A 14514-nucleotide genomic window follows, 5' to 3' on the forward strand; every position below is an offset into this window, starting at 1 on the left:
AACTGTAGATGGCTCCCCTCGCGTTCAGACGATGAAAACTCTGCCTTCGCAGCGCACGCAAATTTCGTTTAGGTTTCTACTGCACGTCTGCACGACTTCAAGTGCATGGTTGACAAATCGGCTGCAGGAGTGCCATTGTCAAAGTGGAGTGTCCAAAAAGTTGCCAGCATAGTCAAAGCACTTACGACATACTAGTACTGCACAGCCTTACCAAGTCAGTGGTGCAACACGCATGCATTCTTTTTCATTAAACTATACTGCACGTGCATACATGACAGGGGCGTATCCGTGCGCACGCACAAAACTCTACTTCGCCGAGCACTCGGGCGGCGGCCCCTGCGGGAACCTCCACGTGTCGGTGCAGTAGTTGTAGATCATGTAGTTCTTCTGCACCCACCGGAGCCGGTCCTGCCCCGCGCTGTCCAGCTCCTGGTACATCCACGGGCTGTTGGACCGCGCGCACGCCGCCGCGTCCGGCGACGTGCACCCGCTCGCGGTGTAACCCTGGTACGACGCCGTGAACGGCGCCTGCGACCAGTCCGTCTTCACGCGCCCGCCCTGCGTCGCCCAGTCCTCGGCGTCCCACACGCTGGCGTACACGCGCATCGGCTGGCTCTTTGGGAACGCCACCCCGATCGCCTCCCGGTTCCGGAACTCCCGTATCGGCGTCCCGTCCACGTAGAACCTGCGGTTTTGTTGAAGGGTTAGCTCTACGTACGTCAAGAGGAACTTAACAACGGCGCTCGTCGCCGTCGTCGTCGCGGAGGCTTGCAAGCTTACACGATGTGGTTGGGGTTCCAGAGGACGGAGTAGGTGTGGAAGTCCTTGGTGGGGTCGAACCACATGCGGAACTGCTGCTCCCGGCCGCCCTGCCCCTGGCTGTACACGTTCGTGTGCACGGTGTACGGCTCGCCGCTCGCGTTCCCCAGGAACTCGAAGTCGATCTCGTCGTGCAGCGACCCCTGCGACGACAGCTGCAACACACAACGCAATCACGGATTACACGCATGCATATCCTCCATGGCCAGGGGCGACGTTTTGCGACGGAAACGAGAGGCGAGCGCTTTCTTCATATACTGATATACGTACATAGAAAGTGGAGACCGTGCCGGCGGAGTTGCCGGGGACGACCTTCATCTGCATGTCGAAGCGGCCGTACAGGTACTGGCTCTTGGACTGGAAGCCCGAACCAGAGGACCTGTCCAGGGATAGCGTCAGGAGCTGGCCGTTGCTCAGGATCTTGCCGCGGCCGTCGCCCCAGGTGATGTCCACGTCCTGGTAGAAGTTGCCGGCGCGAGCAAGGCCGGCAAGCAGCAGCAGCTGCATCGAGCACAGAACGAGCACGAACGTTTTCGTGAGATCGGAAGCCATCGCCGGCCTGCGCTCGGCTCAGCCTCCGGCGTCCTAGGAAACCAAAGCGTCAGTGCAACGCGATGTATTATACGCTACTGGTATTGTGATGGTGTGACCAAGGAGCCGATCAATTTGCGGTATTTATAGCTCACCGGATAGATCATTTCCGTCGGATGGTTGGACCAGAGAGGAAGGAGCTACGTGAGCTGGATCCATCCAACGGCTTGACGACGTTGACACGGTGCAGAACCACACGGCTTTGGTTAGCTGTCAGTTTGCATCCGGGCATTCGTTTTGTTCGGATTGAGGAACGACCGATGATGGCGTACGAAGACTGGCGCTGCACGCACAGCAGCGCAGGGATGGCTCGCCGAGTGACCTGCCTGGATTGTTCGGCAGATGTTCTCGTCACGACGTCAGCAGTTTTGCTCCCAGTAGGAAGAGCCGAGAAGATCGCATGCACGCATGCTCGATCAACACACACAAAAATTCCAGTCGCGATGATGAAACTGTTCGCAGAAGCTAGCAATTCATGGTATAAACAAATTTTAGAAAGGATGAGATCGGATTAGGAGCATGATTGTTATTAGGTACGTGTATGGGCTCCATGCAGCATGTATAGTGGTTTGCACGTCCTGTTCATTAGCTAGCTTTAGCAGGGAAATTTATGAGACTGCTTAGTTGCCAGCTTAGCATACCAAAATTTAAAAAGGAGTACCAATCACAGTCTATTCATGGCGCACAACACATCGCAATCTTACATGCATCGACCCGAATTGTTGCTCCTTGTTTCTTAGCGTACCCCTGCTGTCTGTCGATGTATTTATCTCGTCTCTTTACGAATGAGTCCAGCCTTTCACATATCCGAATATGCCAGGAAAGCAGCGTGACATTTCCGGTCAGAGATGGCCAGACGGCTCCAAGCAGAGTAGAGCCGTTATTGTCTTTCAAAATCAGCTGACGGCACGGCATGTCAGAAACAACGTACTCAGGAGTCAGGACACGGATCAGAAAAAAAAGGAACAGCGCGGCCAGCTGGAGACCTCTCCAAAAAAAAGTTATGAGTCTGACCACCAAGTCTACCTTTACCCCCAAAAAAATATCCTTCTACAAAGTAAATGTCCTTTTATCCCAAAAAAAAGCTACATTTTGATGCACCCGATTGCTTTGAGAATCATGCCAAACGCATCATAGATATCTTATCCCTCAACCATCCTGATTTATTCGAAGTGTTGATGTCATCCTCTCCTTATACAACATAACTAGTTAACTACTACTAAAGATATCTAAATGAGTTGTGCCTATTGGGTCGATCCGATGTACGATACTGTAGACACGATTCAGGCACGGCACAGCTCAGGTCGAGATGGGCCGGACCGGCAGGCACGAGCTCACGGGCCGTGTCTGGACCAAGCGCGCGGCACGGCACGGCCCATCCCAAGCCGGCATGGGCACGGTACGGCCAGGCACGCATGAGTCCGGCTATTTTCTATTTTCTATAATTTTTTATTTTGTAGTTATTTTTATCTATTTTATATATATATATATATATATTAGCTTTTTATTTTATCGGGTTGACTGTGCCGACAGGCCGCTTGTGTGCCGTTGGGTCATCCGTGGCGTTGTGCCATTGGGCCGGCTGTGCCGTCAGGCCGTAATCGTGCCCAGACCAACCCGGCACGGTACGGTGGCCGACGGGCCATGCCGTAGGCCGAGTGGAGGCACACGGGTCGGCACGGTACGACATGACACGGGCCGTTCGGGCCGTGCTGTAACCGGGCTCGTGCTGAATCGGCACAAATGACCCATTTAATCATCTCTACCACTACCATACCCACCACGATTTCCAGCACCTTCCACCTCCTCCGCTATTGCCCCTCCACCACCTCCCGGTCACTGTACCGCTAACTCCCTTGTCTCACTAGAATTTTCAAAGAAGGGCTCGAGCCACCCCCCTCTCCACCACGGGTTGTCACTCTATAATCTCTCTTCGAAACTTCGCTGCATGCCTGCATCCGTCATTACTCACTAGTTGTTATACCGCTGTTGCTCATGATCCACTGGTACATGCTTTCCACCTCTTCAGTCAGTAGAGTGAAGGCCCAATAAACCTGAACTTCATTGTAACTACAGTACTTTGGTTTGGTGCCTCGAATGCCTCACCAAATATTTAGCATCAGTGTGGCAACAGTCTAAACAATAAACATCATTTCCCCCTACGATTTTGCGTTGCAAGGGTAATACCAAACTTTGGCACTAACAACAAAAGGCACAAACCAAACATATGCCTATCATCCTAGATAGCTTCCCGGCTCCGATAATGCTTTCACCGGATCACAGTGCCAACATATGCCTGTCAATTTTGTCATGAGTTGGGTACGGTAAGCTAATCGTGCCGCGTGTAGAGTCTAATGCTCCACGGGATTATGGGACGGTGATAATCGCCTTGCACCACCGATGCGTGTATCACGATCACAGCCCCATTACCAGATCGTGCACAGCCGGCCCATTCTTCACTACTCCCACTCTCTCAGAACACCATCCTCGTCGTCACGCCGTGCAAGCCAAACAGCTGCGGTCCCTAACGTGGAAAACATTAGGGATCTGACCATGCGCTCGGCGATCGCCACAATTGATTTAGATTTGTTTAAGCAGAGTTTTTAAATCAGCTCTCGGAGTGAAATTAGTAAAAACTTTGTCAAACAACAGTTTTCAGTTCATAAATTATTTTGTAAAAATAATTATATAAAATAAACTAAATGATAAAAACTGAAAAAACAGTTTTACATGATTCACTCTCTCACGTAATAACTTCATTCATAGATTTTACTTAGAGAATCGCTTAAAGTAAGTACAGTGCAATCACTGATCGCCGGCGCCGGCGCCGGCGCATGTCATTAGACACGAATTTTTGCTACTCCCTGTTGACTCGGGTAGGCGCGATCGCGTAGTTGCCCTCTCCAACTATGAGGGAGTCGATGAATCGTCCAGCATATGCGCGCCTAAACCAAAATGGCACACCCAATACGAATCGATTTCGATTACATTGCTGCGCTGCAGATTGGCAGAACCCCCCAACGAACACCGCCCATGCAAACAGGCATGCACACGTACGTCTTCTAGAGCTAAGTAGCCGACCTAGAGGCAGGGTTAAAAAACCGTCGGTAACCGCCCAAAAATTACGGTTACCGACCTTTCCGGTCCGATCCTGTTTCAAAAACCGAACGGTAACCGAAATTTGAATTCAAAAAATTTGAAAAAAAAAATCAAAAAAATCTTTAAAAAAACTAGACACAATTCTAAGACCTTCTGTGAAAAAAAAATTTCAAAAATAATGTCGTTTGCATCATATTCTTTAGGGAGTAAGTTTGAAAAAAATGAAAAAAATTGAAGCGTGCGGCTCAATTATTAACTCACGTTAAGGAAAAAGTGTAACATGCAAACACATATTTTTCTTGTATAAAACATATTTTAAGAGAATCTTTAAAATTGATTTCACTTTATTTAGAGTTTTATTAAATTCTCTATGATTTTTACAAAGTTCACAAGCATAAAGTGAATATGTTAAGAAACAGCACTGTAATTAACTTTTTCATGTCTACTATTATTTTTTCTACGTAAATCATAATAGAAATAAGCTAATGAAAGTAGTTTCACTAATTTTTGAGGTGTGATGGGTCTGTTATGAATTAATCTAGTCGCAACACATTTACACAATCATGTATGTTACAATAACTAATTCATGAGTTCATATATTTTTAAAAGATATAGGATCATGTAAGAAGACTAACAAAATTAGTTTCATGATTTTTGGTTTAGCAAAGAGTAAACTATGCATTTACCTTGGTTTAACAAATAAAATTTCTCACAGAAAATTTTGAACTTTTTTATGAGTATAAATATTTTTATCATGTAGATCATGTTACAAGGAAGCCAAAAAAATTTGTTTCACTTGATTTGAAGCTCAGATGAATTAGTTATTGATTTTACAAGATTGAACTCTTTTTTAGGTTTTTTGTTGAACTGCGCTGAAATTCGATAAAACCGCTTGATAAATCGAGAAAATCGAGCGGTTACCGATCCAAACCGCTCGGTAACCGACTAAATAAAAAATGCGAGAAAATCGCTCGGTAACCGACCCAAACCGCTCGGTAACCGACCAAAACCGAGCGGTTACCGAGAGGGCAAAAACACGATTTTTTTTCGCAAAAATTCAAAATTTGCCAAATAAATTTTCTCCGAATTTTTTTAAATTTTTGACGGGTAATCGCGGTTACCGCGATTTTTCGGTTATCGCCGGAGGTCGATAACCGACCTCCGATCGGTAACGTGAACCATGCCTGGAGGAGTACCCCTGCACTCCATGGTATCTACGCATCCCATTTAATCTCCCACTATCTTCAGCTCTAGCTAAGTCTCTCCGTCTCTTCCAATAGAAAACGAAAGGCAGGTATGATTTCGCAACAGTATTGGGCCATTGACGCCTTCATATCGCTATCGATCGATCTCAAGTGGAGCGGCCAATTGCTCGGCTGAATGGGCCGGCTGATATAAAGTTGTACATCATCGGTGTCTTTTCTATACTTCCTAGTAAGATATAGGTTGTTCTTTGTCCATGCCACCAAAACATATTGGAAGCGTAATGCTATCTCATCAGTCATCACCAGTCACAGCAGAGGCGATATGACTGCTGCTCACGCGCGCATGGAGAACATTTCTTGTTGCCAACCCGATGGTCCTTAAAGGGACACGTGTGCACCTTTTTTCAAAATTTTGAAACTTAGTTCATCCAATGATAGGAAACAGATAAGTATATACTCATCCGTCCAAAAATATAAGAAGTATTAGGATTTGGAAAAGTTAAATTTCGTAAATTTAGATTTGTATTTCATAGATCTTTTGATACGATATTAATTTTGTAGAAATTAATAATATATTGTAAAATAAATTAATGGTTAACGTATACTTTCGAAAAAAATTCAAATACTAATACACTTATATTTTGGGACGGATGTAGTATATAATACTGTCATCGGTTGGCCTAGAATGGCATAACGGCGATCATCATGTATGTAACACTAGCAGCTCCTTAAAGTAGCAGTATTAGAGGGTCTGGTACAGTACTCGATCGGTGCATGGATTTCAAGTTCCAGCTATGGTTGATATGTCTTCTTCAGAGCTTGTGTGCTGGCTTACACTTTGGAGGACCACCTTACCTCTGACACGAGGCGTGCAAGGAAGAGACAGAGGAATAGTTTGTACTCGCACGCATTGCAGCGTCCCAATGCCTGCAGAACAGGCCGGAATGATTGTTGGGTGATGCTGGGTGCCGAACTCGGGCCTGTGTGAAGGGATCAAAGGCGGTCTTTTGTGCTATCTGAAACGTAGTGATACGACCTCCACAAACAAACATCTCTCCCCCGTCAAACAAAAGGGAAAAATGCAAAAAAAAAAAAACCCAAAATTCACTTGAATTTGACATTACCCCCAAAAGTTGTTTTGTTGCAAAAAAAATCCCCAAAAATTTAATTTTGTTGCAAAAAACCCCCCAAAAATTCAAAAAAATAAAAAAAAATCACAAACAAATTCTAAAAAAACTAGAGACAATTCTAAGACCTTATGTGAAATTTATTTTCAAAAATAATCTCCTTTGCATCATATTTCACGGAGAGGAAGTTTAGAAAAAAAAGAAAAATGTGCAGCTCATTTATTAACTCATGTTATTTTAATTTTTTCATGTCTACCATTATTTTTACTACACAAATAATTTTTTAAGTAAACTAATAAAAGAGGTTTCACTAATTTTGGGGGTGTTATGGATTAGTTATGAATTAATCTATCTGCAACACATTTACTCAATATTGCAGGTTACAATAACTATTTCAAGATTTCATGTATTTTTAGAAGATAGAGGATCATGTAAGAAGACTAAAAAAAATTGTTTCATGATTTTTGGATTAGCAAATAATTAACTATGCATTTAACTCGAATTAATAAATGAGCTGCATGTTTTTCTTTTTTTTTCAAACTTACTCTCCATGAAATATGATGCAAAGGATATTATTTTTGAAAAAAAAAATTCACAAAAGGTCTTAGAATTGTCTCTAGTTTTTTTTAGATTTTTTTTTTATGATTTTGTTAAATTTTTATGAATTTTTGGGGGTGTTTTTGCAACAAAACAAAACCTTTAGGGGTTTTTTTTTGCAACGAAACAACTTTTGGGGAAGTCAAAATCCAAGTGACTTTTGAGGGGTTTATATTTTTCAGAAAAAAAACATCACTGTCATAGTGTCATATTTTGTCTCGGTTCTTTATTCACCGGATATCACCATCGACATTATTATATTGGTGCCCGCATGCACTACTTTCCTCTTCCTTTTTACGGTTGGAACAGCAACAGCCAACACACCCAATCTTCTAGGCTCTAGCAAAGATCTCCCCACTCAGCACAAAGGAATGGAGTCTAATTCCCAAGACCTAAATAAAGCCACAAACTGCAATGCTTCATACTAGCTTGCTAGCTTGCTGAGGCCTGAGAGCAACACTAGAGCACGAGCATTTCAACCGCCGGCACAGTCTAGGCCGTGAAAAGAAAGCAAGGAAGAAAGCCTGTACATATTCCCGGCGGCGTCCTGTCCGCCGTTGCCGAGGCGGCCGACGACCAAACTAATCGACGGAATGGAACTCTGGTCTCCAATGGCCGACCACGCCGGACCTACCGGTCGTGCTCATTGATCAGACTTTAAACCATATCCGCACGCATGCGTGTAGATAACTACTAGCTCGTAGATACTACTCCATAAGTACACCAATGATCAGACCGAGCAAGATTTGGAGGCACGTCCAACGTCCATGTCCATTTCATTCTCCTGTAGTGTATTTGTATCCCTGCATGACAAACCGTCAATGCCTATCGTGAGAAGGACGTACGTTGTAATCTGCAGGCGAGCTGGACGTAGCTGTGTGACTACTCTGCCCTTGATTTGTTGCTCACAAAGTAGTTGTGGACTTGTGGTCAGTCACCATGCGCGCGGGTTCGGCGCCTCTGGACGCTCGCTGAAAGCTAAGTAGGAATACCGTGGGGGTTCAATTTTGAGGAGGTGATGGGCTGAGGATAATGTTGAATTTTGCATGGTTGGGTACATCGATTTCTGCTGGTGAAGTGTCCCAGCTCACAGCTCGATAGCTAGTTGAGGGGAATACATAGGCAAAATAGCTGCATGGCCAGCAAAGTGCCATGTGCACACATAGGCAAAATAGTTGCATGACCACATAATTACTTTTCTTTTCTTTTCTTGCTTTTTTAGATGTTGATTTGAATGAACTTAGCAAGTTGGTCCACGCAAAATAGTACGACTAGACTCACTATAATTTTTTTTCGGTTCATTGGGGGTTTTATAGTGCAAAAAATCCATGTAATTTTTTGGTATTCTTTGACAGTTAGTTTTTCGGAGTTTTTTTTCTAAGAACTCCTAAAATTCTATCTAGTTAAAGGGTCATGAGCTAACTATATAATCGGGTTTGTATTTGTTACGGATTAGATGGAATATTTGGTATAATTACAAACTCAAGTACATATAGAATTAATTTGTACCGTTATTGTATGGAGGCACTATAACTAACAGTAGAGATTCTTTCACTAACTACAGAAACACGCATCACAGATGGTTCAAAATCGATGTCAATGCTGGTTTTTTATCTGGCTGAGATTAGTCGGCAATATCACTGACAGCTCTATTCGGCTCATGAATCCGAGCCAAAAAAATATATATAAAAAATATTTTGATCCCCGACCAACTTCTCTAGACTATACTTAGTCGCAACTCATAAGTCACACCAGTAAGTTTTTTCACGCGAACTATTCGTGCGTGCGGTTTGTGAAAGTCAAACCTAGGAAATCTCACCTTGTGCGTAGCCTTATTAACATCTCACCTATCACTGATTGCTAAGAGCAATGTGATAAATTTTCCTTTTAACACTTGTTGACTAAAAGTTATGACGATTATTTGGAAATCAAAATGATTTCAAATGAGAAAGTTATCAACTATAAAGTTGTAGATCTAATTGAAAGCTATAATTTTCATATAAAATTTGTTTTCATCTGGCTCTGTATAAAAAAGTTATAAATTTCTGAAAATGGATATCACTGTCGGTTTGTATTACGGACTATCACTGTTGGTCCGTAATACCGGCAGTGATAATCTAATGAGATATATCGAAATGTTTTTTATTGTTCATAAATTGTGACAATTATCTAGGCATCAAATTACTTCAAATAAAAAAGTTGTTAACTATAAAGTTATAAAACTCATCGAGAGCTACAATTTTTATATGAAGTTTGTCTCCATCCAATTTTACATGAAAAAGTTATGAGTTTATAAAGATAGATTACATTTTATTATCCCTACCATTTAATATAACGAACCGACATTGATAATACTTTTATTATCATTGTCGGTTCATGGTTATTAAACCGATAATGATAGTATCACGATAGGTCTTTTAATTGAACAAGCAAGAAAGATTTTTTTTTTTAAGTAGTGTTTTAATTTTTCTACAATTAATTCAAGAATTTATAGCCCCTCTAACTCTAAGCGAACACACATCTCTTTAGGACATGTACAAATGTATGACCAACAATTTGTCTCTAATTTGGTGTTACATCCAAATCCTCTAAATCTCCTATGTCATTAATTATTAATTATTTTTCTTCACAATTGGGCTAATTTTGTTTGTAGGATTTGTAAAACGCACAAATAGAAGAAAAAAAGAAGTAGGAAAGGAATTTAAGTGGAAAACATAGGACAATAAGACACATGAATGCAAATACATGAAATCGTTTGGATGGGAAAACGTACGAACTTAAATCTTAAGAGCATAGAATACTACATTATACATAGGTTGATCGGCAGACATACGTGATGTTCATTTGTTCCTTCAAATAAATAGACATTTTTCCCACAAACATAAATAAAACAAAATAAATAGACACTTATAGGTGGGGGCACTAAAATTATTGTTCGTATCCTCTTTCCATTGTTCCAGACTTCCAGTAGCATCCACTCAGATTTCCTCCTCTCTCACGGTCTCACTCCAGCATAAGTCCCATCTATTCAGGGCTTCAAACTAGACCTGTTCATTTCATGGGCAACCTAGCCCGACGGACCTGATCTGACTCGATCCGAAAAAAAATCCAACCTAGCTCGATCTGACCAGTGCATGAATTGAGCTCAGGCTTGACTTCTAGGCCTCCAGGTGTTTTGGGCTGGGCTTGGGCTTAAAACAGGGCCTAAACCAAGAAAACCCGGGAAAACGAGAAACCTTGAAAAAACCCAGACCAACCCAAAAAACCCTCTGTCGGACCGGGCTTGGGCCTAGAAGCCCGGCCCAGCATCATGCTCGAGCCAGGTTTGTGCTTTTGGTTTTCCAATAGAGTTTTTCAAAGTCCGTCCTAAGCCCATCCTGACCCGACATTTGAACCGGTCTACTTCAAACAATTCCACTCGTGCGAGCAGGTTGAGTGTCCGCTTGGCAAGCTGCAACAATGGCAGTACACGCTCGACGTGGCATCACGACGGCACGTCCGTCGTGTCTTCTTGCTATTGATGATCTTGCGTTTTATTCTTCTTCTGGTTATTCATCAAGTGACCAATGACAATGAGATTTACCTCGTGCCAGCAGAAAAAATGCTCCTTGTGAAGAAATTTCTATGCCCAAATCTTACGAACTAAACCGCAACTATCACTCATCCGTGCTTGCCGGAAAACTCGTCTTCATCCACGATGGCCGCACCGCCGTCCACGCTCGCCTCAGAGCAACGTTCAAGGAGGTAACAGCATCAAAGATGACACCGTGATCCGTCCAAAAGGAATCGAAATGGGTCCCACAACAATTGACAAAGTATATATTTTTTTCTACCGTGGCAATTTATAGGCATTAAGAGCGAAGGTGTCTCTTTTAAATTTTCCTTTACTAAGATAATCAATAGAATAGCAAATACTTTATACAAAATTCTCTCAAAACAACTAGTAATGTTACAAATATTGTACACATGCATGGTGCCCGTCTCCCAGTGGAAATCGACTACATTTCTTTTTCTGTAACCATGTACAAGTACAGGAGCCAAGCCATAACACCGCAACAAAAATCTGGACCAGCCCGCCATGATAAACCTAGCCGTTTTTTAAACCTTACAGTCCAGCCCGAATGACGGAATGAGAGTCGTACCACACCAAGAACCCAGTATATTTGGCCCACGTTAATAGGTAGTTCCTTACAGCCCAGTACTCCCCATCCGGGCGTTCGCCAGTGTCCAATTTGCACCCTTTTTTGAAATTTGATCCATGCATCTGAATCTCTTCAAAAGTCAAAGCAGAAGTTCCTTTACAGCTCTTGTAACCAACCTAATACCTGCAACGAGTCTATACTGCTCATTATCCCTACTCAGCCCACGAGCTAGAGGAGCAAACGAAATACGATTATTACACGATCGCAAGGCAAAATCAGAACATTCTGGGACTCTCTGCACAGGAACGGACGAATGGCCGTCACGTCCTCCCGATGGGGATGATGCACTCGGCCGGGAAGCCGTGCGGGAAGCGCTTGCGGTCGGCGCAGTAGTCGTAGACCATGTAGTTCATGCGCACCCAGCTGAGCGTCATCCAGCTCCACCAGTCCATCCTCTGCCCCATCCACGACCGCCGGCTCTCCGGGCACCCGCGCGCGCCGCCCCAGACGCAGGCGTTGGTGACGTTGTAGCGGCGGTACGTGGCGACGAACGGCGCCCGCGACCAGTCCGTCTTGACGCGCCCGCCCTGCGTCGCCCACTCCTCGGCGTCCCAGATGCTGGCGAACACGTGCACCGGCTGCCGCGTCGGGAACGGCACGCCGTACGCCGCGTTGTTCTTGAACACACGGATCGGCGTCCCGTCGATGTACAGGCTGCGCGCAGCACGAACAGAAACAAGAGGTGTATGATTAGGCTCTTCGTCTACAACTACTGATCGGCTAATTTGCAAGGCAGGTGGCGTGAAGAAACGTTACAGCACGTCCACAATCCAAACCAACCTAACGTACGTATGCCCGTGCATCTTCAGGCACGCACTAAGGCAAACATGGAGGGCCCATTGGCCCGTGACATGAGAACTGTGCGCGCAGCAATAATTCGTCTACGGATCAGCAGCTATGTACGGTCAAAATTCACGCCGGAATTACTCAAGCTCATAGACATAGAGATGGCACACTGCAGACGAAATGAGGAGGGAAAAAAGAGAGGGAGGAGCTCATGTCATGGGAGGCACGTACATGATGTTGAGTGGGTTCCAGAGGATGGAGTAGGTGTGGAAGTCCTCCGTGGGGTCGAACCAGAGCACGAACTGCTGCTCCCGCTCGCCCTTGCCGTCGCTGAAGATGTTGGTGTGCAGGATGTACGGCTCGCCGCTCACGTTGCCCAGGAACTCGAAGTCCACCTCGTCGTGCCGAGCGCCTCCCGTGCAGATCTGCACAATTCGTCAGTTAGATATGACAACGCGGAGGAGACGAGCTTGGGCAAAATTTTCATTCCCTGATAAAGATGTCACAACCCTCAATCCCTCGTAGACAAGATGCTAATGGCAGCAGCTGCATACAAAGGTCAAATCCATCTTGCAAAGCTGTGAATTGTAATGCCAAGTGGTACTGTCAACATAATAGTATTGCAAATTTACAGACCCCCAAGTACACCAGCAACATTTTTTTTCAATGTATTTCCTTACGCAATTAACTGTTGGCACATATGAAATGGTCTCGCTTTTCACCTAAGGGGAAAAGGAGAAGAAATGGACCTACCCATCCCATTCCAAATGGACTTGTATTTGGTATCGAAGGACATGTACACACTATATCTGTAGCAGATCTGTGTTGCTACTTGGCCTATTCGTCACAAATGTCTATTGAATTCATAAATTACCAGCATTTATGCATCAAATAGTACAAAAATCGCCGCGGTGTTCGTCAGTTAGGCGCCCGATCTGCTAAGCGGAAAGCGCCCATCTTGTTTACCAGAGGCTGAGGGTAATAGCGACAAATGGGCGAGACCAAACAGAGCAAATTTTTTTACCTCGCCTGGTCAAGTTCAAAACTTTTATTTTTCCTGACCCCTTCAGCAAAATTCACTCCTAGAATGACAGGTGTCAAACTCATGGGGCACTCCCAGACTCCCAGTTGCTCACTGAACAATATCATTTTATTTCTAGTGAAATGACCAATCTTAGCCAAGAGGAAAGCAAGAGCACAAATGCAATTAACCACGGCGCAGATCATTGAAGAACGGCGTACTCACATAGAACGAGGTGATGGTCCCCGCGGACTCGCCGGCGACGAGCTTGATCTCGAGATCGAACCTCCCGAACAGGAACCGGTCCTTGGACTGCAGCCGCGCGCCCGTCCGCTCGTCCAGCGACAGCTCCACGAGCCGGCCGTCGTCGCGGAACCGCGCATTGCCGTCCCCCCACACGACATCGAAGTCCCGGTGGAAATTGTGGTCGCCGCCGCCGCGGTAGGCGTCGACGACGGCCGCCGTCGCCACGGCCAGGACAAGGAGGCCCAACCTCCACAGAGAGGCACGCATGGCTGAAAGGCTGAGCAGCGCAGCAACAGCAGGAAACGACCACGCAGAGAGACCGTCCTGGGGCAATGTGACGCGAGTATGTTGAGGTGAACTGGGGATCGATCGGGATGGGTGTGTCCTGTGGAGGAGGAGACAGAGCAGGAGAAAAGGTTGTATGTGTCCTTTGGAGAGAAGAGGGGGGAGGGGGTGGCATGCGAAAGTGAAGAGCTAGGCGGCCATTTCAAGGGCACGTAGCTGAGCACTTTGGCCAAATGCCAGGACCAGGGAACCGGCTCATGTGACGTAAGGAAAGAAACGCACCGGCTGAGCAGTGATCATGACTTCCTCCATGAACAAGATACATGAACAGTACCCGTAGACAGCGAGCCAACAAATAGTAATCTGGTGAACAGTGATTTACGTAAATTATTACTCACCAACCACAAAATAGTGTTTATAGTACTGTTCACCGATACATTTCCTCCTCTGCGTTAGAGGAGCCGGTACCAGGACGAGTCGGCATGCATGCTCTTCCATTCGCCCAGGCTTACTGAGGCCCAACGGAGTAGGGATGG

At 45.0% G+C, this 14514-nt stretch overlaps 2 protein-coding genes across 2 annotated transcripts; both read right to left on the bottom strand.

Annotated features, from left to right (window-relative positions):
- Nucleotides 1-219: 219 nt before the first annotated feature.
- Nucleotides 220-1478, bottom strand: LOC133931398 (xyloglucan endotransglucosylase/hydrolase protein 24-like). The gene is made up of 3 exons (XM_062378271.1): nucleotides 1090-1478; nucleotides 781-974; nucleotides 220-685 (listed from the first exon to the last, which is right to left on the bottom strand). The coding sequence occupies exons 1-3, from the start codon at nucleotides 1369-1371 to the stop codon at nucleotides 307-309; spliced, it is 855 nt and encodes a 284-aa protein (XP_062234255.1). The 5' UTR covers nucleotides 1372-1478; the 3' UTR covers nucleotides 220-306.
- Nucleotides 1479-11410: 9932 nt separating this feature from the next.
- On the bottom strand, nucleotides 11411-14237 carry LOC133931399 (xyloglucan endotransglucosylase protein 7-like). The gene is made up of 3 exons (XM_062378272.1): nucleotides 13673-14237; nucleotides 12658-12851; nucleotides 11411-12294 (listed from the first exon to the last, which is right to left on the bottom strand). The coding sequence occupies exons 1-3, from the start codon at nucleotides 13958-13960 to the stop codon at nucleotides 11901-11903; spliced, it is 876 nt and encodes a 291-aa protein (XP_062234256.1). The 5' UTR covers nucleotides 13961-14237; the 3' UTR covers nucleotides 11411-11900.
- Between the last annotated feature and the right edge of the window lie 277 nt (nucleotides 14238-14514).

The sequence above is a fragment of the Phragmites australis genome, chromosome 10 (genome assembly GCF_958298935.1).
Source record: "Phragmites australis chromosome 10, lpPhrAust1.1, whole genome shotgun sequence".
NCBI lineage: Eukaryota > Viridiplantae > Streptophyta > Magnoliopsida > Poales > Poaceae > Phragmites > Phragmites australis.

Bases quoted from the DNA above. Each gene is read 5' to 3' on its own strand.
- LOC133931398 (XM_062378271.1), bottom strand. From the start codon at position 1,371: ATGGCTTCCGATCTCACGAAAACGTTCGTGCTCGTTCTGTGCTCGATG. The intron at 975-1,089 runs GTACGTATATCA...TGTGTGTTGCAG, and splicing joins GCACGGTCTCCACTTTCTAT to CTGTCGTCGCAGGGGTCGCT. The intron at 686-780 runs GTAAGCTTGCAA...ACAAAACCGCAG, and splicing joins TGGAACCCCAACCACATCGT to GTTCTACGTGGACGGGACGC.
- LOC133931399 (XM_062378272.1), bottom strand. From the start codon at position 13,960: ATGCGTGCCTCTCTGTGGAGGTTGGGCCTCCTTGTCCTGGCCGTGGCG. The intron at 12,852-13,672 runs GTGAGTACGCCG...CGAATTGTGCAG, and splicing joins GGACCATCACCTCGTTCTAT to ATCTGCACGGGAGGCGCTCG. The intron at 12,295-12,657 runs GTACGTGCCTCC...TGCTGCGCGCAG, and splicing joins TGGAACCCACTCAACATCAT to CCTGTACATCGACGGGACGC.